Consider the following 26,012-nt stretch of genomic DNA (forward strand, 5'->3'; position numbering starts at 1 on the left):
CCTGTCCCAAACAACAAACATTAGAGCAGGGTCAGAGATGCAAGGCATATGATCTGTGGTAGTCAGAGGGTCCTGTTTCTGCAAAGCCCATCTCTGTGTGTCATGCCCTTCATTCCCAAGAGTCCTTATCCTGGACTTGGGGACCCTCCAGGCCTACCTCTGCAACCAGATCAGAGACTGAGCCAGCACTCAGAGCATGGGGGCTCGCTCACTCAGCACTACCCACAGGCAGTGCACAGCCTCTGGTACCAAAAAGTCGAGCTGGGGGCTGGAGAGATGGCTCAGTGGTCTAAAGCACCTACTTGGAACAAGCTTGGCAAAGCACAGGGACCGCGGTTCGATCCCCCAGCACCACATGCCAGCCAGCCCCGCCCCCTGGTGGGCTGAGCTGGCCATACACACACACACACACACACACACACACACACACACACAATAAATAAATGTTAAAAAAAAAAAAAAAAAAAAGTCGAGCTGGACTCTTTCCTCAACCCAGGCCTTACTGATGCCCGGTGGGAGTCAGGCGACTCTGGGTGCTCCTCAGTAAGGACTATCTGCTGCCACTCCGCTACTGCCACCACCTCTATCATCACCACCCCCATCAGCATCATCACCAGCTTCGCCACAGCTACTACCACCACCACCTACCCTCACCACCAGCCCCGCCCACACCACCGCCATCCCCCTCACGGTCACCATTGCCACCATCATCACTGCCATTTTTGCGAAGGTCATTATCAGCATCATTCATGAGACTTCTCAGTAAGTAGCTGTGGAGCACCAGGCAGTCTGTGTGGCTCTGTGAGGCAAGGATAATTATTTCCTGTTTCTTAAATGGGGAACCCAAGGCTAAAAGAATTAAACTCCTCCCAGTTCACATGGCTAGTAAGTAAGAGTTGAGATAACAATCTAGGAATCTTGTCTACACTCGTCCCTATTAAACATGTCCTGGGACTGGCTCAAAGATAAGAACTCATCCTATTAGGGAATTTTATGCCAACAATGCAGAAAGATACTTCTGAGTTTTTTTTTTTTTTTTTTTTTTTGGCAGAACAGGGGATTGAACTCAGGCCCTTGCACTTGCCAGGGAAGCGCTTATTCCACTGAGCCATCTCCCCGGCCCCAATACTCCTGAGTCTTTTTTAATTTTTTTTATTTTTTATTTTTTTTATTTATTTATTTATTTATTTTTTATTTTTTTTTACTCTGAGTCTTAAGAGAACACTTATGTACAGCAGAGACTACATCCAAAAGAAGTTCACTTCAAGTTACCTTGGCTAGGACATACCATTTTCCATAAAGGGAGATTTCAGTCAAAAGGTGGGTGATAGTCAGGCCAGCTGAGGGTCTCAGCATATGCAGTCGGCTTCCTTTGCAATGAGTCAAACTCAATTTCTTTGGGTTCCTCCGGGGGTAACTGAGGCCCTGAACTGTAGGTCAAGTTCATTCAACAGATCCCGTCTTTGGTTGTCTAGGTCCCCTTCTGGACACTGGGTGGGAGTGGGGTAGGGTAAGTCAGGCCTCAGCTTAGTGATCTACAACTCTAAGGCACACTGGGAAGGGCAACAGGATGGTCATGACAGGGAGAGGGTGGGTGGCCCAGGCTGCCCAGAGACCACTGTCTCTATGGCAGTGCTTGGCTAGCTATGGCCTAGAACATCATGATGTGGGGGAGCAGCATTTTTCTCTTGCATGTTTGAAGAGACCCCTAGAGAGGTTGCAACAGGGGGATCTGCTCCCCTTATCCGAGGGGCAACCTCTGCTCCCCAGCGCTATGCTCTGAAAGCCAGGACTGTGCCCAGAATCTGTATGTGTTTCTGAGTTTCTTCTGCACTCTCCCTTCCCCCTTCTTCACCTTTCTACAATGCCTTAGTGATCTCCACCATCTGGCATCTACACCCTGTTCCCTACACTGTCCCCAAGAAAACCTCACTTTTTGATATATGCACATGGTTACTTAAAAAAAAGAGAAAAAACTATGGTAAAATAGCATAAAATAAAATTTACCCTTAACCATTTTCAAATGTGCAGTTTAGTAGTGCTAAATACCTTCACCTTGTGCAATCCATCTCCAGAATTCTTTCCATCTCATAAAATGGAAACGGTATCCATTCAACCACAGCCACCCCCACCACCCGCCCCCATCCCTAGGAGCCGCCCTTCTATTCTCTTTCCTCTAGAATCTGACTGATCCGGGCACTCACGTGAGTGCAGCCCTCCAGCATGTGTCCTTTTGTGACTGGCTCCTTTCAGGAGGCAGAGTGTCCTGGGGAAGGCCATTTGCCCAGGCCAGGCTGCCCTTTCCCCCTCTTGTCCCTGCTACTGCTGCTGCTGCCTCTGCCTGCACTGCCCAGAGCCCCCCAAGCAGCCCTGCTCCTCCTGCAGACCGGTAAGCATAGGCAGTGACCCAGGCATGACTCTGCCATTCCTTTCCTATCTCCAGTGGATGACCTGTGGTTGCTGGATGGAATGTTCCTTCAGGACAGGTTTGGTTGCCTGGGGAACAATTAAAGTACCATGGATGGATGGATGGGTGGGTATGATGGATGGATGGATGGATGGATGGATGGACGAGCTGATGGACAGAAGGATATATGCATTGATAAACAAACCCAGCTTAACTTCTGCTTGTGGTTTCCATCTATAAGAAGCAAAGACCATTCTGGGCTTTTGAATCAAACTTGCCTCAGAGATGCATCAACTGCCCCCATGGTCCAGCTGGTACTCAGAAGGGAGGACAGTGGTGAGAGGGTAAGCAGAAGGGCAGGAGGGAGGGGCTGCTGATGCTTGGGCTGCCCTAGACCTGGCCTTAGTCCTACAGAGAAAGCCTGGCACCACAAGGGAACGTTAGCATGCTGGGTCAGATAGCACCCCACTTTATAGTTGAGGCTGGCATGGCAAATCCCTGCCCCCACCTCAGGCTTCTTTTTACTCCTAGCCACCTCCCTGGCTGAGCTCCAGGGGTCTGGGCACCAGGTGAAGCTGTTGTGGAGGGTAGAGGCAGGAGGTGAGCAGGAGCAGCCCCTAAAGGATGACTTCCAAGCCACTTCTTCTATCTAGCATGGGAGATGCAGTGCAGCCCTGAGCTCCTTTCTCTCTTCAGCATTGGAGTGACCCCTTGAGTCCTGCCTTGGTTGAGGAGCCTGGGCTTGCAATTAGACTACAGAAGGTGGGGAGAGGGATAGAGGGTGGGGTGGGGGGGCCCTCTCCTGATTCCCACAATGACTCCCTTCAGCCTCTTTTGCCACTACCTCAAGGGCCCTGGGGCTCTTAGGCTCTAGTCCTCAAGGACCCATCTAGCCTGGTGGCCTCTCTGAGGAGAGGGGAATCTTCCTTGTAAGCTGGACATCAGTGAGTCCTGAGAGTGTGACCTTACCTGGGCTGCAGCTGTGCCCCTACCATGAGGAGGAAGTGGCCTCCAGAGGTCAAGTGGGTAGGGAGGATAGTGGGGTCTCTGCCATTCCATGAGATCTTCAGACCCTACCTCTCTGCAGCATCCCCACCCTCATGGGACACACCCATTGCTTTAGGGCTGAGGCCCACAGGTTAGGAGGTGACCCCAGTCTGGGGCTGGTAGGGTGAGACACGATACCTTCTGTCTGTGTGGCACAGGTGGGAAAGTGACAGGGGACCTGGAAGGTCTGTGTTTGTGGCACTTGGCTACTAAAGAACAAGGACAAAGTTAGAGACCTGGGCTCTTTGTCCCTCCACTGAGTCCCCGGCCAAAGGAGACTCCCCACAGCAGCACCTGTCACCCTGCACAGGTAGGAGCTACTTGGGCCTCTGAGAAGCCCTCTTGCCCTAGCTCAGCTGGGTACATGGAGTTCCCCTCCCAAACCCCTCCTCCAGCCTGATCCCCAGGGGCTAAAGTTCTTGGGCAGGAGGGAGGAGGACAGCATCCCTGCAGCATCAGCCATGCTGGCCTTGGCTTTCATGTGCCAGACAGTCGCCCTGGCAGGCTCTCAGGGCTTATCCCAGCAGGAGGCCATCTGGGACTATGAGACCAGCTCCACTGTTCCTGCAGCACCGCAGGGGACAGAGAGAAGGTAAGGGGTAGGAAGAGCAGAGCTAGAAGCCTGCTCCAAGTCAGACCAAGCCAGCCCTGGGTCAGACTGAAGTGGGGCAGGGAACAGTTTGGAAAAAGTACTGCCTGAAACTGTTAGGAGGAGAGGGACAGACTTCACAGCCAGGCAGAGAGAGACACACACAGAGGCAGAGAAACAGTGACAGAGAGAGAGAGAGAGAGAGAGAGAGAGAGAGAGAGAGAGAGAGACAGACAGACAGACACAGACAGAGACAAAGAGTTGTAAAGACACATAGAGAAAGAAAGAGACAGAAACTTACCTTGAAGCACACACTTATCATCTCAGTGAGGTTGACAGAAGGAAGCAGTTTGAGTCCAGCATGGACAGCTAGATCCTATCTCAAACTAAAAAATTTTTAAAAGGCTGGGAATGCAGCTCAGTGGCAAGGCCCTGTGTTCAATCCCTGATACTACAAAGAAAAGAAAAGGGAAAAAAATTTTTTTTAAAGAAAACAGGCAGGAAAGAAAGATAGGCAAGTTGGATTTAGACAGAAAGTGTGAAAATAATGGGGATAGAAAAAGGCTGGTGGGCAGCGCAGAACAAAAGCACAGTAAGGTAGAAAGAATGAAGACTACCAGGGAGTAGACAGAGGCTGTCAGTGGGCACCCATGCTGAAGGGTGTGCCAATTCAGCAACTTAGGAGTTCCCCTTCCACCCAAGGGGTCTCTCTACCACAGAGCAGAGCAGAGTCCACAGTCTAGGATGGGAGATTTCTGGGGAGAGGGCACTGGGCTGTGTGAGGGCCCTCGGGGATGGAGCTGGGGTCTCTGGCAAAACTTCCAGCTCAGAGGTTGACCCTGACACCCAGTGATCTCCCAGCCTCAGGGTTCCTGTAGATGTGTTGGAGTACTGGGTACTCTGAGGGTCTCTGAGTCTCTTTCTGCTTGCTTGCTTGCTTGCTTTCTCAGTATAGGGAATCAAACTTGGGACCTTGCACTTGCCAGGCAGGCACTTATGCTGCTGAGCTATCTCCTCGGCCTCTGCTTCCTTTTTCTATCTCCCTAGCCAACACTTAATTTCAAGGTTGTGCTAGCTTCAATGGAAGCTGAGGGGTGAGCAAGACTCTGCCAGGGGCAGACTCTATGCACACAGCCCTGTGGTTCCCTACATCAGTCTTCACTGCAGCCTTACAATTTCCTTTTGCTTAGTAAAAACAATTACACAGGCAACGCAAGGTTTCCAACACGTGAAAATCCTCCCCCACCTTCCCCCAAGTGTAAGGCTGTGAGCTGCTGGTTGTTTGCCTGCCAGGCTCACCTTCTCTGTCTGAACTTACGTCTACCTCGTTTAAGAGGTAGGAGATGAGATCATGATATCTGCATTGTCCCACCACAGGCTTCCTGGGCTACTGTGCTCGGCCAGTGTCCAGGAAGTTCCGCCATATCCGGAAGCCCTTTACCACGTACACTGTCAAAACCAATTGTGATGGCTATTGGGCTTACTGCCAGTTTCTTGCCATAAATAAACAGTTTGGGGCATCTTGTCTGCATCCCTACCTAAGCCCTTCTTTTTTCTTTTTCTTTGTTTTTGTAAGACAGGGTCTTAACTACACAGTCTGGGCTGGCCTTGAACTCTCTATGTAGCCCAGTCTGGCCTTGAATTCTTTTTTTTTAAAGACTCTTTTTTTTTTTTAATTATTTATTTTTATTTATTACATTTATTTATTGTGTGTGTGTGTGTGTGGCCAGCTCAGCCCACCAGGGGGCGGGGCTGGCTGGCATGTGGTGCTGGGGGATCGAACCGCGGTCCCTGTGCTTTGCCAAGCTTGTTTCAAGTAGGTGCTTTAGACCACTGAGCCATCTCTCCAGCCCTAAAGACTCTTTTTTTTGGTGGAACCAGGAATTGAAGTCAGGCACCTGCACTTGTCAGGCAAGCGCTTATTCTACTGAGCTATTTCCCTGGCCCCTGGCCTTGAATTTTTTTTTTTAATTTTTATTTATTTATTTGTGTGTGTGTGTGTGTGTGTGTGTGTGTGTGTGTGTGGCCAGCTCAGCCCACCAGGGGGCAGGGCTGGCTGGCATGTGGTGCTGGGGGATTGAACCGCGGTCCCTGTGCTTTGCCAAGCTTGTTCTAAGTAGATGCTTAAGACCACTGAGCCATCTCACCAGCCCTGGCCTTGAATTCTTGATGATCCTCCTGCCTCAGCCACCATGCCTGACCACCAAAGTCTTTCTTCAAGATGGGTTCCTCAAAGTGAACCAATTAATTGATTCTCTGTGTGGGTTTAATCCTTCCTACCTGCAAGTAATTCTCAATGGCTAAGGAACATCATGCTTAGCTCCAAGCTGGTCACAGGATGGCTTCTCTGCCTAGTCTTGAGCTCCCTCCTGCTCCTCCCAAGGCCCCTGGGCTGCCCTTTGATCATGGGCTGCTCTTTGATCAACTACCTCAGCCTTTCTGCTTCAAAGAGGCAAAGGCAGCCTGCCCTGCCCCGCTCCCTCCTCCTGAGAATTTAGCACCCGCTTCTTGTTCTGTCTTTCTTGGGCTTTTGGAAGGAGGAGTGGAGTATGGTAACCAGAGCTCAGGTGCTGCCCCACACCCTGGGGTACACAGGAATGTGCTGGGATAAAGAGCAGGACCCCAGGACCCCACTTTTCTAGGAATGGAGGGGAAGTTCTGAGGGCGCCTTTTGGTCCCCCCTGAATGGATCACACCAGGAAAGTGTGCAGAGGTCCCCCTCCCCTGGCTGCCTAGCCCAGCTGGACAACAGCAGGGCGCTGATCACCTATTAAAAGCTGAGCTGGTGGCCAGCTCTGTGCAATTCATCAGGCCATGGCCCCCTGGGACTGAGGGATGCTGACAAATGGGGGAAGGTGGGGGGTTCCTGAGCCCATCCTGACCACAGCTGGAGAAACTCAGCCATCAAAGCCCTGTGCAGGCTGCTCTGCTGGGGTTACTCAGAGGGCCAAGGGGATCAAGTTTCGGGCAAATGGCTGGGGGGGGGGGACTCAGATGGAGAGGCCCTGCTGAGGGGATCAGGGCCTGTGTGTGGGGCCCCAAGATCTGGGCCTGAGCTGCAGGAAGGGGGTGGGGTGGGCTCCTGGAGAATCAGAACAGCAAGGTCTGGGGACAGGAGGAGGGGCAGGGTCCAGGCTGCCTTCCGGAGGAGGAGGAGATCACACACCTTTTAAGGCAGGTGCTGGAGACTGCTGGGGCCAGTGGCTGAGACCCACAACCAGCGCTTCCTCTGGGACCCCAGCTTGAGTGGTTGTGAGTCTTGGGAAGGAGGGCCTGGTGTTGGGGGATGCTATGCAACCCCCCAGAGTGACCAGTGGAGGACAAGGAACAGACGCAGGGTGTGAAGCAAAGAAAGCCCTGGCAGAAGTGGGCTGGAACTAAGCTGGAGGACCAGGTAGGGCCTGGACAGGTGGGAGCAGGGAAATATGGGCCAGGGTTAGGGTGGGCACTGAGGCTGGATGAGGCAGGACAGGCTGGCACAGGGGGCTGATGGCACAATTGTGTGTGCCAAAGGGCAAGGAAGTGAAGGGTCACCTCCGAGTGGGGCCTGACCGCCACAGCACGAGGTTGTCCTGCATCAGCAGAGATCTGCCCAGCGCGAAGCCTGCTTTCCAAGGCCTGGCTGTGTGGTACCGTGCCAGCGAGGATGAGCTGTGCAAGCAGAAGCAGAGCTCTCGCAGCTGGCCAGTGCTCATGCCCTTTGGGCTAGGGCGCCTTGAGGCTACCTTTTCTCAACTGCCTCCTGTGCAGGGAGTCTCACTACTCCAGGAAAGTAAGAAAGCTGCCTTTGTCCTAGCTGAAATCTGCTCTCTATTGTCCTTCCTCCAAGCCAGTATTAGAACAGCCCTGTGGAAAGGGAAAGGAAGGGAAAGGGGAATACACCACTCCCTGGAACAGCAAGCCACACTCCTCCTCCTCTTCTTCCTCTTCTTCCACCTCCTCCTCCTCCTCTTCCTCTTTACACTATCCGCTCTCCTCACAGGCCAGAATGGCCGAAGGCCCTCCTGTCAGGGTGGTGCTGTTAGTGCACGGCTGTGAGAACCCTGGGATGAGTACGTCATAGGTGTCTTGAGCCTCCTGCATGGCACTGGAGACAGGAGGAGGACAGACATACACACACCCTCTCACCTTGAACCTTGGCAGACTTGTTCCCCAGGCCACTGCAGGGCAGGCCAGACTAGGTGGACCAGAGTTAAGCCCTGTGTGTGCTGGGTCATTCGGAACGTACACGTGCATGTGGTGTGCATGTTTGCATGAGTGTGTGTGCATGAGTGTGTGTGCATGTGTATGGGCATGCCTGTGCGTGTGTCTATGCGTGTGTGTGTGTGTGTGTGTGCACGCGGTTGGGCAACCCCCTGCCAGACTGGGACTGACCAGCTTGGCCACTCACGCATGGGCTGCCAGGGCCCTCCGACTGCTCAGGAAAGCACATAGTTCCTGTCCTCCTTGTCTCCACTGCTAGTCTGTAGCCCGCTGCTGCAGGTGCCTTGTGGGGTTGGGGTATTATTGCTGAGTATTAGGGTGTTAGAGCAATGAGGATGTGCTGCTGGACTCAGCAGGAGCTGGGGTGGGAGACTGGATCGCAACAGGTGTGGGACCTCCTCTCTGGGGTTGTGGACTATCTTGCTCTGACTCAGGCTTGATTCACCAGTCTCAGTGCCCCGTGAGTGTTGCTGAGGTCCCACAGTGTGACAGTTCTGTGGGGTTCTTGCAGTTGGGAGGATTCCTTGGGGCCATGTGGAAGCTCTGGAGGGGTCTGGGGTGACCCTAAAGTTCTGGGGATTTGCCGACCTCCTGTAGGCAATCTGGATATTGGGGGGTCCATAGCATATTTCTGAGGTCCTTAGGGATTCTGCTGGCCTTCTCTGGGCTTTGCTCTTTGCCCTGGGAGGATCTGATGACTACAGACAGCCGAGAGCATGCATGTGGCCTCCATTCCTGGACACAAACATTCCTCAGGTTTAATCAACTTGAACAAAAACACAAGGAGGAAGGAAGCCCTGTATCAAGGCTTCACAAGCCAGCTGCGGCCTGTGGACAGGCACCCCATGCCAGGCCCAGATGGCAGATGACCTTCACTGACTGAGTGCAGAAGACCTGAGGACTTCTCCTTCCCATGGGGGTAGGCCTTAGCACCCTATCCATGCCCAGCGGGAACTCCACTGGCCAGGGATGCTCCAGGGACATTGGCATCTCCCTTCTCAGAGTGCTCCAGGCCTCATGCTGGCCCTGCCAGAGGGATGCCCTGCCCTTCTCCCTTCCTGCCTCTCCCACACTGCATCGCTGCTCTCTTGAGATGCTTATTCATTCTTGCTATTCTTCATTCATGCTATTTACTATTCCTGGCCCCCTATGCCTCTGGGCCCTGCTGTGCACTCTCGTCCAAGAACCTTCAAGATGGGCCAAGCCTTATCCTCACTCCCTCCTCTGAGCCTCTGCAGGTGTCCCCAGGAGTCCCTGCTCTCCAGCCTTGCACTGGTAGCACAGCTGCTTCTTAGGGCCCTGCTGCCCAGGCGTTTGGTGAAGTTCCCCAGAGGTGCGGCTGTACCATCCTCTCTACAGCTCCTCTATGCCAGCTGGCTCCTTCCTGACTCCCTTGAACCAGTCTGCCACTTGCAGATAGGTACCTCAGGCTCAACAACTGGGGTCTGTTTCCCAGCTGGAGCTGCATGGCTACCGGCACCCATAGGTCTTCACCTGGGCTGGTCCCTGCTCCCACAGAGGGGGTGGAACTGGGGGCAGTGGGGCAGGCAGAGAGCAGTGGGCACGTGGGCAGCCTGGCCAACTCAGTGGCTTTGATCTGCTTGCTACGACTGGGGCTGGTGTGCTGCTGGCTCTGCATTCTTGAGCTGTGAAGTCACTGAGGGAGGATAGGGAGAGAGACAGTTTGTGGGGTGCCCACAATAGAAGAATCTGGGGGCTGAAATCCCTCCTCTTGAGAGGTGGGGTCAAGACCAAGAAAGGGGAGGGACTCACAGGGCCCGGGGCCAGCCTAGGGCTCAGACTCAGACAGTATCCATAGAAAGTGCTTTTCACAGAACAAGTTTGGTACAGAGAAGGGAGGCATTGTGCCTGGGGGTTCTTCTGCTCTGGCTGCACCCCTAAGGTTGAAGGGTCCTCTTCCTCTCTCCTCCCTCTATCTCTCTATCTTTCCTCCCCTCCAGATACAAACCAAACCTCCCCGAAGCAGCCTTCCCTGCACACCTATCTGGAAGTCAGCTCCAACTCTACCTCTCTCTTCTCCCCACTGTATGTCTCTCTCAGCAATTGGACGTGGGTTTGTCCCCTCCACACCACTGCCTGTTCAGTGCCCCCAAGGTGCAGGGCTTGCCCTCTGCTGCCACGGCAGCAGCTTTTCCTGGCATGGAAGATAGATTTGTTGAATGGATGAAGACAGGGTTGTGCAGGGCAGGGTTCTGATGGGGTCTGGGGCAGAAATTCTCAACCCTGGCAGCTCTGCTTGTGTAGGAAGTGAGCTTCCCAGCAAGGATGAGGCTCCAGCTGTTGGGGTCTTGCAAGGAGGATTACCTGGGACCCCTGAGTGGTAAAAAGCATGGGGGCTCCGGTGATGGAGGAGAGGGTTCTAAAAAGCCTGGTTGGCTGGTGGCATTGCCCTACAGGACAGGCCTATTGACAGATGAATGTCACCAAAACACAAGAGGCCTTTGCCAAACTCAATTTCCAAAGGTCCTCTGACCCCAGCACAGGCCCTGTGCTCACAGGAAGGAGAGGCAGAGTTCATCTGCATGTGGGCCCAAGCCTGGGGGCAGCTTTCACCCTCGACTTTGTGTGAGCTCCTGTATTGTTGTAAAACTCAGGCTCCTTTGGAGTGGGAGAGCTGATTTCTCTGCAGGTCAGGAGGGTGGACACTTTAGGCTCTGGAATTCACTTGGCACTCAGGGTGCCCCCTCTCAAAAGTGTACACCTCCTAGCCCTGGGGCACATAGTGGGCTCACTTTAGGTATGTGCTCATAGTAGGCGCTCCATTTTTGTGAAAGAAGGGACAGATGCATGTTGCAGCCTCCAGCCCTGATATGTGGCTGAGAACTTTCTCTGCCTCTCCTGTCCCTTCAGGGGGTGGCCAAAAGGTCCAGGTACCCCAGGAGGAGGGATGAGGAACCCAGACCCGGCAGGAGGATCAGCAGGAGGCGGGGTGCTGCTTGCCTGCCTGTAGGTCTGGTTCACATTTAAAGGACTCATTTCCGCCTACGGGAGTGAGTTATCTTCTTGTGAAATCAAGCTGTAGGAACAAAAAGGTTCCACCAGTGAGACGCATGTGGCCTCCTTCCTGGAAATGCCAGGAGTCGGCTCAGCTTGCCTCTCTCTATGGGCTGCTGTTATCCCCTACTCTGCTGATGTAGGCAGAGGTGCAGGGGTGCTGGGGCAGGTGCCGAGGGCAGGTACGTGAGCCCCGTGGACAGCTGCCGCTCCTCCTGGCCATACCCAGCAGGGATCCTCCTTGGGGGCTTTACCAAAGATGATGGTGTAGGCCTGTCACCAAGGTTCCAGGGGTCAGGACAGGGGGGAGGGGGGCTGGGAAGGGTCTCCAGGGACAATGGGCTAAAGGTGGGGGCTGGACCCCAGAGCAGGAGGGGTGGGAGCCCAGCTGGGAGGGCCCGACTGGGCAGACGGAGTGGAGCCACCCGCAGCCCGCCCACCCTTTCATCTCCACAGCTCTTTCCTCTCCAGTCCTGTCCTCCCTTTGCTGTGCCTGTGGGATTATCTGTGGGATGGGAGGGGAAGGAATAGGGTCTCTGGGGGCCCGTGCACCATGCTCTGCACTGGGAACGTCTTTGCAAATGGTCCTCTGAGCAAAGGCTTCCTGGCAGCTGTTTCGACAGCCAGATAGGTGCTACAGCCAGAACTCAGGGACCCCAAGGGGGGCATTCAGATAACTCTCTTCAGGCTGGGCAGGATTGGGCAGGAAGGGCCAGGAGGGGCCAGGAGGGGCCAGGAGGGGCCAGGAGGGGCCAGGAGAGGCTCTTCTCCTCCTCCCTTGCCAGCCTTCCCAGGCCTGCTGTCCCAGGCCGTGTTTTCCCAGAAAGCCAAAAGCAAGAAAGTAACCTTTAGGATTAAAAAGAAATCTCTCTTTGTTTGGGATTTTTCTTTTTCTTTTTTTTTTTTTAAGCCTCTTTTCACATTTTAGTGGCTTTGATTTTCCTTCTCTTGTCTGGGGGTCAAAGGAGAAAGGCCCAAGAATGTCCTTATTCCAAGCATCAGAGAACCAGACCTCTTTCGGGGATGAAGATGACTACAACAGCTGGTACATTAACGAGCCCCCGGTGGGCAAGGAGCTCCAGACAGAGGGGTGAGTGTGGCAGCCCCACTCTGACAGCCATCAGAGTGGGATCTGGGACTCAGACCTGGGACAGGACTGGCTCTACTATTCCTTTGCTATGTGAGCCTAGACAAGCCACAGCCTCTCTGGGCTTCAGTCTGCATCTGGTTCTTAACAGCTCCAGTTCTGCTGTCAAAATGCTTTAGGGGCAAGTTTGGGGTGCTCTTGGTCATCTGACTTGCAGTCAATGAGGGAGGAACTTGGTGAGGGGCCTGGAAGAGGTTCCTGTAATGACATTTAGGGGATGGCATTTACGGGTGCTGGGTTTTCTGGGCCTGCTGGGAGGGTGGAGGGGCACAGAACTGGGCAAAAGGAGGGTCTTGGGGTGGATTCCTGGGCAAACCCTGCCACTCTGTTGTCTTTGGACAGTTCAGTCTCGGGAGGGTGGATGAACAGGTCCTGTTTCTGTAGAAGGGGTTTGGGGCCAGGGGAGGGTGGCGAAGGAGGCAGGCAGCCAGTTCACCCTGGGATGGCCTGAGGATTCCTGGCCCAGGTCCTTTCCATCATGGTTCCATCTGGGCACCCTGGTGGAGGAGCTGGGCCTTTCTCTGCCCCTTGCCTGTTTCCAAGGCTGTCCAGCTATGGGAGATCAGGAGCCAAGTTTGCCCCTGTTGACTCTGGCTCTGTCCCCTGCTTCACTGCTCTGCCTGAGGGTTGGGGGGGTGCTGAAAAGGTGAGACTCTGTGTGTGTGTGTGTGTGTGTGTGTGTGCGCGCGCGCGCACGCGCATGCATGCACACACACTGAGCCACATGTGTGCACATCTGTTTTCCATTAAAACTTGAAACTAGAGAAGGAAAAAAAGCTTGTGTACCTTCCCAAGGCTAGGGCTGTAGCCTGCCCAGGCCTGGGTCACCCAGCAGGGGCAGAGGCCCCACCCATGCCTGGGGAAAGCACTGTCATTTGGAGAACTTGGGGTTCTGACCACCTGGAAAACAGCTCAACTGTCAGGGTGCATGCCATTCCCTTCCCCAGCTGTCTCCAAGAGTATTGGGTAGCCTGTGTCTTTGTCGTGTGTGTGTGTATACATGTGTACATACATGTGTACAGGCTGGGGAGGGAGGGGCCTGGAGAGGCCTGGGAGCCCCTGGAGAACTGAGAGCCTGGTCTGGCTGAGCCCTCATCAGAATCTGTGTCCTTGGGAGGGCCAGGGCCTGGGCACCATCTGAGGGCCAGGTACCTGCAGCCAGCTCTGTGGCCAGAGATATCATCTGCAAATAAAATTGGGGGACTAGGGGGACCTGGGAGCTAGGGGGTGATGGAGGTGCGGCCCCTCATATGGGTAGTAACTGGAATTTTCAGCCCCCTTCTCCCACCATGGGACACAGTACCCACAGGTAAGGAGGGTGCTTTGAGTCTATTTAGTAAAACCAAGAAGAGATACTTGCTAAACCTCCTACACACCCCTACCCCAAATGGGGAGCAGGAAGCTGGGACAGCAGGGGAATTCCAAGGCTGTGAACTTGAGCTCACCTCTCCCCCTGTGAGTCAGATACCTCGGGATGTGGTATGTCAAGGCTGTGAAGGATTCCACGTAGTGGGCCACATGTCCAGCTGGAGCTGGGGCTGGTAGACACTGGTGCCTGTGGTTTGGGTGGGCTCAGATGCAGAAACCTCCCAAATGGTTGGACATGGTCTTGCTTGGACACCCTAATGCTCCCAGGGGCCTGTATCTCCTATAACCTGGCCCAGCTCCAGGAACCTGGTCCCAGGCATCCTGCCTCCCACCTGCCTCTCATCTCCACCTCTTCCTCATGGCTTTCTTTCCTTTTCTTTGCCCAGACAGATGCCAACCCTAGCCCATGCTCAAATCAAAATTTAATCCTTCTTCCAGGCATCCTTTACCTCTGCCTATGCCTCTCCTGGGATGGAGCCTGCCTTCACTCCCTGTGGGAATGTCCCTGCTTGTCCCATGACACAAAACAGAATCCATACATGGTCACCCAAACATGGGCTCATGGGTGAACACACGGAGCTGAGGGTCAGACAGAGCCATCAGGGCCCTGCTCATTGTGTGGCGTCTGATTTGGGGCAGAGGCTTTGGGGAAATGGCCCAGCTGCTCTAGGGACAGGTGCTGGGTCCCTACCTGGCTGATAAGGGAGGACAGGACTGAGAAAGCCCTGAGGGGCTCTCAGAAGGTGAGTTTCTCCATTCTTGGGGAGCCAGATGCACGAAGGACATCTGCTCTCAGAGTCCTTCAATAGGGAATGCATACCAGGACAAAGCAGGCGGTGAATCCAAAGGGGGTTTGTGGGACCTTTGTCCATAGGGAGCACTGAACAGGGTCAACTTGGTCTTCTTGGAGGGGAGATAAAGTGGCCCTGAAGGACAGGGTTATTAGTTGAGCTAGACAAGATACTTTGGCCAGGCTGGCTTCCCCAGGAGCCTGTGGTCCTCAGCCCTAAACCCAGTGCCCTAGCATTTAGTACAGGAAGAACTGAAACCTGGGCCGCTGTGTGGGAGAGGGCAGAAGGTTGAGGGAAGTACCAGGTGGACACAGCCTCGGCCTCAGACCCAGCAGCACTCCAAGCCCCCAGGCTGAGCCAGCCTTCCTTTGCCCACAGGGAAGTGCCCTCCTGCCAGCCCAGTGTGCCACCTTCCCTGTGCCATGCCTGTCTGGCTGTGTTGTCGGTGAGTCCAACTGGCCTGCTATGTGTGCCTACCTGCGCATGGGGACTGGTGCAGGGGTTGCCATCCTAGGAATGGGTATTGGGGCTGGTCCCAGGTGGGGAATCCTTGCTGGGTGCAGGCCAAATCCAGGGTGGCATCCCAAGATGGCACAGCATGGGCACTTGGTAGGTATTGGGTACTTTGGGACAGACTAGGACCAAGGCCTCGGGCTTAGGTCCCAGGGGAGGCCTGAGTCCCCCGATCTCTTCTGCCCTCTCCTTCTAGATGCTCGTCCTGCTGCTGCTGTCCTGGCTGCTGTTGCATCGACGGCTCCAGCCCGGACATGGGCGAGGAGGGCCTGCTCTGCCCAGGTTGGTGCTGGGCTTGGGTGCCCTTGCTCAGGGCCCTCTGGGAGATGGGGGGGCATGTTGGGCATTAGTAGCCAGCTCTGAGTCAGTGACACCCCACTTCTGATTTGGGGATCTCCCCACCCCCACCAAGATCTGTTGTAGTCTGGAGCCCCAGGGTGGGAAGGGGACCTGCTCAGGAGCAGTTGAGACCTGACTGAGCTCTCAAGCTGCCCTCAGTAGTCCCGCTGCCTGCCATAACCACTACCGGGTGCTGTGTGACCCTCCTATCCCTGAGGGTGTCTGGGGACCCTGCCTGACTCAGGAGGAAGGGACTGACCTCCTCTGCAGCGGAACTTTCTCTTGTAGCTGTATCACCTCACAGTTCAGGGCAGGCAACCCCAGGGACCAGGGTTGGGGGAGGTGGTAGCAGAGGAGCCAGAGTGTAGATCAGGTTGGGTTGTGTGTGAACCTGGTAGGGGGTCCCTGGCTGAGCAGGGAACCGGGGAAGAGCTGGACAAGAGCCATGGAGGCTGGGGTCAAAGCTAGGGCAGCCGTGTGTGCTGTCTGCTGGGCCGGGGCTCCGCCCAGGCGGGGTGGTGGCTGTTACACAAGGGTGTTGTGGCTCCCAGCGCTCTGAAGCCCTGCCAGCCCACACAGACAGCAGGGTGATGTGGAGGCCGTGTTTCCTGGAGCTTCCTGGCGGTGCAGGGAGCAGGGCCGCTGCCGGGGCTTGTTCCTGCGGGGTGCACGTTGTTATCCTTTGCCACACACAGCCCAAGGGCAGCCAGGAGACGAAGCCCTACACGAACACCCCAGATGAGTGGATGAGGGACGGGCAGGTGCTCTCCGGATCCCCAGTTCCTGGACACAGCCCGGGGGTGATCCAGGTGCTGGGCTTCATGACTCCCTCCTGACCTGTTCCCATCTCTGTGCCAGCCCTGTGGATTTCCTGGCTGGGCACAGACCTTGGGCCGTGCCTGCTGCTGTCTTCATGGTCCTCTTCAGCGCCCTGTGCCTTCTACTGCCCAGCGAAGACCCACTGCCCTTCCTGCCCCTCACCTATACACCTGGCCCAGGTACACTGTGCAGTGGCAGCCTGGAGCTGGGGGCTGGGGTGGGCTCAAGATGGTGATGATAGGAAAAACTGCCCTGCCGCACGACCTCCAGAGGTGTGGATAGCACCTTGTTTTACAGTGGAGGAAACCAGAAGCCAGAGAGAAAACAGCCATAAATAGCAGCTGAGATGGAGTCCTTCGGTTGCCACTGTGCTAAGTGCTGTCTATAGAGTTCTTCCTGTTCTTGATAACACACTGACCAAGGGGTGTGGATGAAGGAGACAGGAGAGAGACCCCTCCAGCGTGTGTCTCCTGCCCATTTTACTTCCTAGGGCCCTGGAAGATGCTGGCCCTGTTCTACTACCCCGTTCTGTACTACCCTTTGGCTGCCTGTGCCACAGCCAGGCACAGAGTTGCATACCTGCTGGGGAGCGTGCTGTCCTGGGCCCATTTGGGCGTCCATGTCTGGCAGGGAGCTGAGTGTCCCCAGGCACCCAAGGTAAACCATTGACTCACAGTGGTCCAGGGAGAGGGGTGCACACAGCAGCCTGCTCGGACCTGCATGGCTGCTTTTATCTCTGTTTATATGCCAGACTTCTCCCTTATGCATGGATTCCATGCCTCTAGGCATAGGCAGTGCCAACTTGGCTCTTCTAGGGGTGAGGCAGGGGACAAGGCAGCTGGGAGGGGGCTGAGGGGAGGAAGAGGAAGTTTGTGATCCTCATCACTGATCTCAGCCTCCCTTGGTCAGGATGGAATAGGAAGGGAAGGAAAAGGAAGGGAAGAGGAAGGAAGGGGAGGGGAGTGGGAGGAGGAGAGGAAGGGCAAAGTAGGAGAGGGGAGGGGAGGAGAGAAGAGGGGAGCGAGGGGGAGGGGAGGAAGAGAGGAAGGGAAGACTAGGGGAGAGAAGGGGAGGAGAGGAGAGGAGAGGAGAGGAGTCAGAGGGGTTCAGAGGAGAATCCAGAAAACCAGTGCTGAGTCAGGGAGGGGTTCAGAGGAGAATCCAGAGCCCCAGAACTCGATGCTCAGTTGCAAACTATACCTACACAGAATTAGGCCGCCATCTACTTTCTGGGATACCTGGGACCTAACATACTAGGAAAGAAACCTGAGTGATGGAGCCTAGAAATAGGAGTCGAGTTGTGTAGCTACCTCCCTTTGGCTCTGTCAGGCCTATGGGCATCAAGGGAAGGGGCTGTGGGTGCTCATGGCGGGGGGAAGGGGCAGAGAACCACAAGATCCCCATGGCTCTCCTATCCATCCTGGGGTCCTTGGGGATGAGGTAGGAAGGGAAGTGGATTCGGCACTGGTTGGAGAAGAAGGCTAGAGGCAATTGTCTGTCTGCCCATCCAGATCTACAAATACTACTCCCTCTTGGCTTCCCTGCCTCTCCTGCTGGGCCTCGGCTTCCTGAGCCTCTGGTACCCAGTGCAGCTGGTGCAGAGCTTCAGCCACAGAACAAGCGCAGGCTCTGAGGTAAAGGGACAGCTGGGGGGGGATGTCTGTTGCCTGCACACAGCCATGATGAGCTGCTGGGTGACCTCTGAGTCCCCCCCACCTCAGGCAGAGCTGCGTCCTGACCCAGCCCTAGGTCGAAGGCAGCTGGGTAATGGCAGGTGCAGGGGAGGCACAGGAAGGCTTCTCAGAGGAGGTGGACTTTAGCAGTAGCCTGAAGGATAGGAGGATCTAGAACAGGAGAGGATAGGAGGCAAGCGTGCAGGTGCGGGACAGTGTCACAAAGGGCAGAGAGAGCTGTGCATCTGTTCTGTCCACGCCCACACTGGTGCCACTGGGCACAGCATAGCACAGACTAGATACTCAGCAAGTATTTTTTTTTTAAGTAATGGTTTTTGAATCTTATTTTTTTAAAAATTTTATTTATTTATTTATGTGTGTGTGTGTGTGTGTGTGTGTGGCCAGCTCAGCCCACCAGGGGACGGGGCTGGCTGGCATGTGGTGCTGGGGGATTGAACTGCGGTCCCTGTGCTTTGCTAAGCTTGTTCTACGTAGGTGCTTTAGACCACTGAGCCATCTCACCAGCCCCCTCAGCAAGTATTTTTGAATCTGGGGATGAACGGATACATCATGGGGAGAAAGGATTGTGACTATTTTGTTGTTGTTGTTGTTTGAGATAAGGTTTCACTATGCAACCCAGCCTGGCCCTGAAGTCCTGGCATCCTCCAGACTCTGCCTCCTGAGTGCAGGGATTACAGGCCATGCCATCATGCCCAGCTGAGAGAGGATTTGAAAGATATTGAAGAGGTGTTTTTGTTTTTTTTTTTTTGTACCAGGAATTGAATTCATGACCTTGCACTTGCCAAACACGTGCTGTGCCACTGAGCTCTATCCCTGGCTTATACTATATTTTTATAGGGTGCCCTGTTGGCCCTGACACTCAGAGCTGAGTAACCCAGCCTGGATGCTGGAGCTTCCAGGGCAATGATCAGAGCAACAGACCTGGATATTGTCCCCAGAAAGGCACCATGGGAAATGTGAACACAGCCCAGTGGGTTCCTGCTGGCAGGGAGGGTGAGTGAGCCTCCCCAGAGGCCCTCAAAGGGTAGAGGGGTGACAAGAAAAGCTGGGGACACAGGGCCTGAGGACCCAAATACTGAGTGCCACCTTTCCTGCCCTCCTGTCACTCATGCTCCTCTAAGGTGTCCCCCACTTTCTTTCTTTCTCTTTCTTTCTTTCTTTCTTTCTTTCTTTCTTTCTTTCTTTCTTTCTTTCTTTCTTTCTATACCAGGAATTGAACTCATGCCCTTGTGCATGTGACAGATGCTGCTCCACTGAGCTATATCCCTGGCCCTTCCCTGCAGTATCATAGAGGGCTCAGCAGAGGGGTACAGCTTTCCTGGACATGGATCTGCCATGTGCTGGGCTGGTCACTGCCTCCAGGGACCCTACCCAGGGTCCCCGCCTCACTTCTCCTCCTGAAAGGGATAAACACTGGACGTGCTCAAAGAGATCTAATCCACAAAGGACCTGGCCAAGCTCAGCTGACCCACTTCATCCAGGGCCAGGGTTTCCATGGCAACGACTGACCAGGGCCTACATTCTTGGGATCTCAGCTTAGGCACTGGCCCAAAGCCTCTGCCACTTTGCAGGAGACATGAGGCTCTGAATGTGCCTCCGGCAAATATGGTCATCCTTGTGATCTCTCTGAGTCATAGTGGGAGAGGCCAGGGCCCTGCCTTGGAACACCCTGTGCTATGTCCTGGTCAGCAGTGTACTGGGGGGCCTGGGTTCCTCAGATCCTGTCTCGGGAAGAAGGGTCCAGAAGGTGGGACTGAAGCAGGATGAGGCTGAGACTGTATTGGCAGGATGTCCCAGCCTGGGGCTCTCAGAACAAACAGGCTACCGAGTCTCAGATGTATGGGAGAGAACAGAGCAGCATCGCCAAGTGCGGGCCCTGTTGCTGTAGGTCAACTGTCAGCCTTGCACATCTCCAACCTCGTATGGCCAGGAGGTCCCCATGGAGACCTGCTTGCTGTCCCCACTTGTGTCCAGAGCCTGGGGGCAGCTCAGGAAGACCCAACCCTATTTGTCCCCAGGGGCTGTGGAGCAGTGACTCTGAGGAATACCTGAGAAGCCTCCTGTGCCGGAAGCAGCCAGGAGGCCGGTGAGGCTCAGGAACACGAGGGAGGCTGTGGTGGTGGCCAGGTGGGGAGAGATGAGGAGTGGCTTGGTCAGCGCAGGGGCTTCTCCTATGACCCCAGCTGCCTGGTCTTCCTGCAGCTCCTGCCACTCTGCCAAGCAGAGCTTCCTGTCCCGGGCCTGGGACTGCTCCCGACGCTGCCTCTACACCCCACAGCCGGGTATGTGTCCTTTGTCACCAGGAATGACAATTGTCAGCTTGGAATAGTGGGAGCCCTGGACCTGGTCCTGGTGGCCTAGCCTTCTGGCGTTTCCCCAGGCCCCTTGGAAGGGTGGGCTGTGCCTGATGCTACTCCTCACCACACCCCTTTCTTTGGGGACCCCAGGATTCCGCCTTCCCTTGAAGCTGGTGATCTCAGCCACCCTGACAGGGACTGCCACTTACCAGGTATGTCCTACAACCCCTGGTGCTGTCCACCTCTGAGTCCCTGCCTGTGGCCCTCAAGCCTGAAATAGCTCTGACCCAACTCAGATGACAGCAGATCAATGATAGACTATGGACAGATAGACGACAGGTAGGTGACAGATAGTTGGAGGGCAGCTCTGCAAGGCCCTGTCCAGCCCTCCAGGGTAATGCTGTCTCTGTCTACATTGTGTGGCTTTGGGGCCTGGGGACACAATGCATACAGGATGCCCTGAGAGCCACAGGCTGTGGCTGTGCTGCTTCGGCACAGGACATTCTCTGGCTCCCGTAGGTGGCCCTGCTGCTGCTGGCAAGTGTGGTGCCCACTCTGCAGAAGGTGCGGGCAGACATTACCACAGACGTATCCTACTTGCTGACTGGCTTTGGGGTCGTGCTGTCCGAGGACAAACAGGAGGTGGTGGAGCTGGTGCGGCACCATCTGTGGGCACTGGAAGGTGAGACCCCCCCAGGGTCTCCAGGGACTGTGATGGGCACAGGAGTGGGGGACTGGGTCCCTTGCCATGGGAGCTGAATCCCCTTGGGCACCATCCTCCCCTCCCTGAGCTCTGCTGTTCCATCATCACTGGAGCAGCTGGGGCTTCCAGCCCAGGTTCCTGGGCCCTGAGGCACCATGTCTGGGCAGCCCCCACCCCTTGTCACCTTCAGGGCTGTTTCCACCCCAGGCCTAGTGTTTGTGACCACTGTTCCAGGTGGGTCCACAGAGGAGATTGTGGCCATGGGGGCTGAGGCTGAGGAGGAGACAAGACAGTGACGAGCGGGGGTAGGGCACTGTGATGGACCCGCTGGTCTGGGATGTGTTGTGAAGGGCGGCAAGTACTTTCCTCCCCTCGTTGGCCTCTGCTGGCTTGAGGGTCCTCACTCTGGCTGGGCTTAGTGAAGGGATGGAGCTGCAGTCAGACTGGGCTTGGGTCCTTGGATCTGCTCTTAGCACAAGGAGCAGATGTCTTAGGCCTACCTCTACTTTCCCTACCACTAGTCAGGCATGGTGATGCACACCTATAATCCTAGCACTTGGGAGACTGAGGCAGGAGGATCACCACGAGTTTGAGGCTGCCCAGGCTATATAGTGAGACCCTGTCTCACTGAAGCTGAAACAGCTCCCTTATCCTGGAGGTCCCAATGGCTGTAGGAAAGCAGCTCCAGCCACCAAGAGGCCCAGAGTGGGCAGAATGAGGATCAGAGAGGCAGCAGGGAGTGGGAAGGTGCTAGCGTTTGCAGCCGATGGAGGGAGAGAGAAGCAGGAGGTGGGCAGATGGTGACCAAAGGCCAGGCCTGTGACTCAGAGGCCTTGTGAGCCTGTCACCCACCACTTTGCTCCCTGGGGAGGGTTGGCCAGTGTAGGCACCATGGGGTCCGATGACAGCCTTGTCCTGGGACACAGACAGTAGGGGCACTGTGTGAGCACATGGGCACTTGGTGACTATAGGAGATGGTGCCTCTGGGGGTCATGCAGCTGGGATGGGGTGGAGTCAGATTTAGGCTGGGACCCCTCCCTGGGAATTGTAGCAGTGAGGTGCGTGGCCTCAGAACCTCCTATGGCCTATGGCTGGGGAGGCAGTGCCCGAGGCTCTGTGACCCCAGCTCCACCTATCCCCCTGCAGTGTGCTATGTCTCCGCCCTGACCCTGTCCTGCTTATGCACCATCCTGCTGTTGGTCCGCTCACTGGCCACACACAGGTGAGAGGCCAGGCCGGGACCCTGGGGGCCCAGGGAAGCCCTGGGTTAAACAGGGCAGCCAGCATCCACCTGTTAGGAATGAGACCCTGTCTGCCTTGCTTTCTGTGTTGGTGGCCATGTGTCACCCTCATTGCCACTGCCAGTCCCTGCTGTTCTTGTCTGACTTAGATTGAGCCCTTCACCTGCCTTTGTCTCCCCTTGTCATACCTCCAACTCCAGGCTGAGTGGGTGGCCTTCTCTTCCAGGCTCTTGTGGTCCTGACTGTCCCTGCAGGTAGCTGTGGTGGCAGTTAGACCTGCAGTGTGCCCACAGGCTGGGCTGGGGAAAGAGTAGGGAGAGTGTACCAACCCTGAGGCTCCTGCCATCCTCACCCCAGGGCCAACCTTCAAGCTCTGTACCGAGGGGCCACGCTGGACCTAGGTCCCCCAGCACGGAGCATTCACCCATCCCGAAAAGCCATATTCTGCTGGATGAGCTTCTGTGCCTACCAGGCTGCCTTCACCTGCTTTGGTGAGCTCCTTACCTAGCACCCCAAGGTGCCTGCCCTCCCAATGAAGTGGGGTGCAGGAGCCGTCAAGGAAAGGGGTCCCTGCATGTGGCCCCAGTGCTGGCTGCTCCTAGGTTTGAGTACATGGGTGGCATATGTCTGGAGGAGGGGTGTATTCAGTGGTGGCATATTCCTGATCCTGCAAGATGCTGAGGCTCCCATCGCTGGGAGTATGTAAGCAGACAGGCACTTGCTGGGGACTATAAAGAGGGCCCTACCTTGAAAGAGTTGGAATTGGGGACTTTGGGGGAGCTTCCCAGTGCAGTTTGTGATCATCCCTTTGGGCACTGCACTGTTGTAGGAGAGGCTGGGGCAGCACGTAGTCCAGGGCCCCATGTCCTTCTTGTCAGTGCCTCTGTGTTATCCTTGCTGGGCAGAAGGAGAAGGGTGGTAAGGAGCAGAGGCCTCACGGGGGCCTGAAAGCAGGGCTCTCTCATGCCTACAAGCCCTTTGCCCCGTGTCCCATTGAGCAGGGGCCTGGCTATTGCCATCAACAGCTCCTGCCATCTGCCCAGTTTGACTCACAGGAAGAAGGCCACTGATTTCCAAGGGGTGCTCATCTCTGAGGGTACAGGAGCATATACAAGAGATGACCTTTGCAAGTGCTTTGGTTTTCTAAGCACTGCCCCAGACCCGATGTCCCTTGATCCCTTTTCACAGAGGGGGAAACAGGCTGGGAGAGTTAGTCTAAACTGTGCAAGGTGGCACCACTAGGCAGTGGCAGAGCAGGGCCCCAAAGCTCTGAATTTCTGGGACTAGGGGGCAGGGATCAGCTCATTTATCTGTCCCCTACTGCTCCCATCCCCCAGGATTCCTGATACAACAAATTGTCTTCTTCCTGGGGACCACGATCCTCACCTTCCTGGTGTTCATGCCTGTGCTTCACGGCAAAAACCTCCTGCTCCTGCGGTCCCTGGAGTCTTCCTGGTGAGGGGACAGGGTGGGAGAATGGAGATCCTACCCCAGGGGCCACTAACTGCAGCTGCCCCTGCCTGCCTGCAGGCCCTTCTGGCTCATCTTGGTCCTGGCTGGGGCTCTGCAGAATGCAGCAGCCCGTTGGGTTTTCCTGGATACTCAGCATGGGCACCCTGAGGTGACCAACAGGTAAGCGGCCCTGGGCTTGTGGTCCCCCGGGCTCCTGGTCTCTTCTTCAGTGTCTCTTTCCACCCCTTTGTTCCTCCACTGCCCTCACAACCCATCTCTGTCAGGGTCCTGGTGGGTAGAAGAGAGGGCTGCCCTCCCAGGAGGGAAGGGTCAGTGGCCAAGCCTACATTTTTCTTTTCATTTTTGCAGGATACAGAATGAAACGGGAGGGAACCCAGGGCCTTTGCCCTGAGCTATGCCCCTAACCTGGCCCCTGTCCTCTCCCCTGTGTAGGAAAGAGGTTCAAATGGAAACACTGGGGAACACAGGCCTCAGGAGAAATTTGGGTTGGGGACCTAGAGGAGGGAGGTGGGAGATGCCATGGCCAGAGCGAGCCCCAGGTGGATACAGCCTTCACTCTTGTCCTTGCCACTAGAAGCTCTGTAGCCTCAGCTAAGTCCCTTAGGCTTCTGAGTCTCAGTTTCTCCTTTCCTAGAATGGTGGATAGAGAGAGGGAGAGAAACCCTAACTTAGAGTGGGATATACAGAAGGTGTGCTTGATAAACAGCAGACGCTCAATACATGCACAGCCACATGGGCATGTGGTTTTCACACTGGTTGAGAAAGCCCTGCCTCAGGCTCCTCTCCCTACCCCCAGGCGAGTGCTCTACGCAGCCACCTTTCTTCTCTTCCCTATCAATGTGCTGGTGGGTGCGGTGGTGGCCACCTGGAGAGTGCTGCTGTCTGCCCTCTACAACATGGTCCACCTCAGCCAGATGGACTTCAGCCTGCTGCCCCCAAGAGCTGCCACTCTGGACCCTGGTAAGGTCCTTGGTGAGGGCTGGGGCTAGGGGTCACTCTGACCTCAGAGCTGATGTGGCCAGTGCAGCAGGTGGGCTGCAGGTGCATGTGTCATGTGCCCAGAGTGCCTACGTGCTCGGACAAAGGGTGCACACACAGTCCCTGGGTGTGTGTGCTGGGGTTTCTGTGCCACTCCTGCCCTGGCACTGGCACCTCTGCTCTGCTGCAGCCTACGACACATATCAAAACTTCCTGAAGCTGGAGGTCAGCGAGTCACACCCCGCCGTGACAGCCTTCAGTGCCCTGCTCCTGGGAGCACGGAGGTCCCCAGCCCAGGCTCGATCCCCAGCAGCTGCCCAGAGCAGCCTCAAGCCAGGGGAGGAGGAAGAAGGTTTGTGGTCCTCTGGGGTCAGGTGACCCTGGACACTAAGCCAGCTCTTTCCTCCAGAGACCCCACCTCTCCCTGCGGGTGACTCCCCAGCTCTTCTCAAGCCCCATGCTTTTCCTGTGTCCTCTTTGGGCCTGGAGCTGGAGCCCAGGCTCCCTGCCGGGACTACGTGAGAACTTGTAAACTCTGCCCAAGTCTAGGATGGGGAAGGCTTGGCAGGGTGTTTGCAAAGTGACTCACAGACGGTTTTTCCCTCTCAGGGATGCAGTTGCTGCAGACAAAGGGTTCCATGGCCAAGGCGGCAGGGCTCCGTGCTGGCCGGAGCTGTGCCCGCTGGGGCATAGCCTACACCCTGCTGCATAACCCGGCCCTGAAGGCTGCCCGGAAGGCAGCCCTGGCTGGAGCCCAGGCCAGCAACGCCCGGCGCTGAGGGCCACCTGACCCTGCACCCCCTGGCTCTCCCGCCCCACCCCAGGTGGGTAGCCCCTCCTTTTAGCAGCCAGGCCAGCGATCCCATCCTGGGGATCATGGGTCCTGGGACCAGCGAGGGATGGGAGTGATTGGGGTTGGATGGCCCTAGGAGTACCAGCCCAGGTATTGAGGATGGGTGGGGCGCTCAGCTTTGGAACTGGCAGGATGGGGGCTATGTGCCTGTCTGTATCCCCTGCCCAGCAGGGACCCCTGAGGCCACTTGACAGGGCTGGTGATCGGGGTCAGAACAGCCCAGCCCCACCTTCCAGCCGAGCCTCAGCCATGGCTTCCCCCTTCTGTTTCCCCTCCCTACCCAGCCCTCCCCTCTCCTTCCTGGGGCTGGTGGATCCTCTCCTTGGGTCACCAAGGCAACCCAGGAGGAAGACCTGGGCTCCGGCCCCAACAGCAGAATCACAACTTGAACCAGGCTCTGTGCTGAGCTGCCTGCTCTTGGGACCCAGGTGCTTGTAGTTGCTTTGCCTGGGGGATGAGGAGAGAGCTGAGCGTGGTCCTGGTAATAAAGCTGTCCCCAAGAAGTTGTGTTCCTTATGGAGAGGGCACAGGGATG

General features: G+C 55.8%; 1 protein-coding gene across 9 annotated transcripts; it reads left to right on the top strand.

Moving 5' to 3' along the window:
* Positions 1–3,893: 3,893 nt before the first annotated feature.
* Stra6 (stimulated by retinoic acid 6) lies at positions 3,894–25,980 on the top strand. Of its 9 annotated transcripts, none has more exons than XM_023712594.1 (20): positions 3,894–4,046; positions 9,003–9,165; positions 11,118–11,213; positions 12,227–12,351; positions 14,946–15,012; positions 15,277–15,362; positions 16,278–16,417; positions 16,729–16,895; positions 17,750–17,872; positions 19,951–20,018; positions 20,132–20,214; positions 20,380–20,441; positions 20,749–20,911; positions 22,079–22,154; positions 22,531–22,664; positions 23,511–23,628; positions 23,704–23,805; positions 24,443–24,606; positions 24,815–24,976; positions 25,234–25,980. In XM_023712594.1, the coding sequence occupies exons 2-20, from the start codon at positions 9,160–9,162 to the stop codon at positions 25,401–25,403; spliced, it is 2,112 nt and encodes a 703-aa protein (XP_023568362.1). In that variant the 5' UTR covers positions 3,894–4,046; positions 9,003–9,159; the 3' UTR covers positions 25,404–25,980. The 9 variants fall into 9 exon arrangements, with proteins under 9 accessions (XP_023568362.1, XP_023568363.1, XP_023568364.1 ...); XM_023712595.1 differs by having other exon boundaries at positions 20,135–20,214; XM_023712596.1 differs by lacking the exon at positions 11,118–11,213.
* Positions 25,981–26,012: the final 32 nt, after the last annotated feature.

This window comes from Octodon degus, unplaced genomic scaffold, assembly GCF_000260255.1.
Source record: "Octodon degus isolate 3935 unplaced genomic scaffold, OctDeg1.0 scaffold00026, whole genome shotgun sequence".
Lineage (NCBI taxonomy): Eukaryota > Metazoa > Chordata > Mammalia > Rodentia > Octodontidae > Octodon > Octodon degus.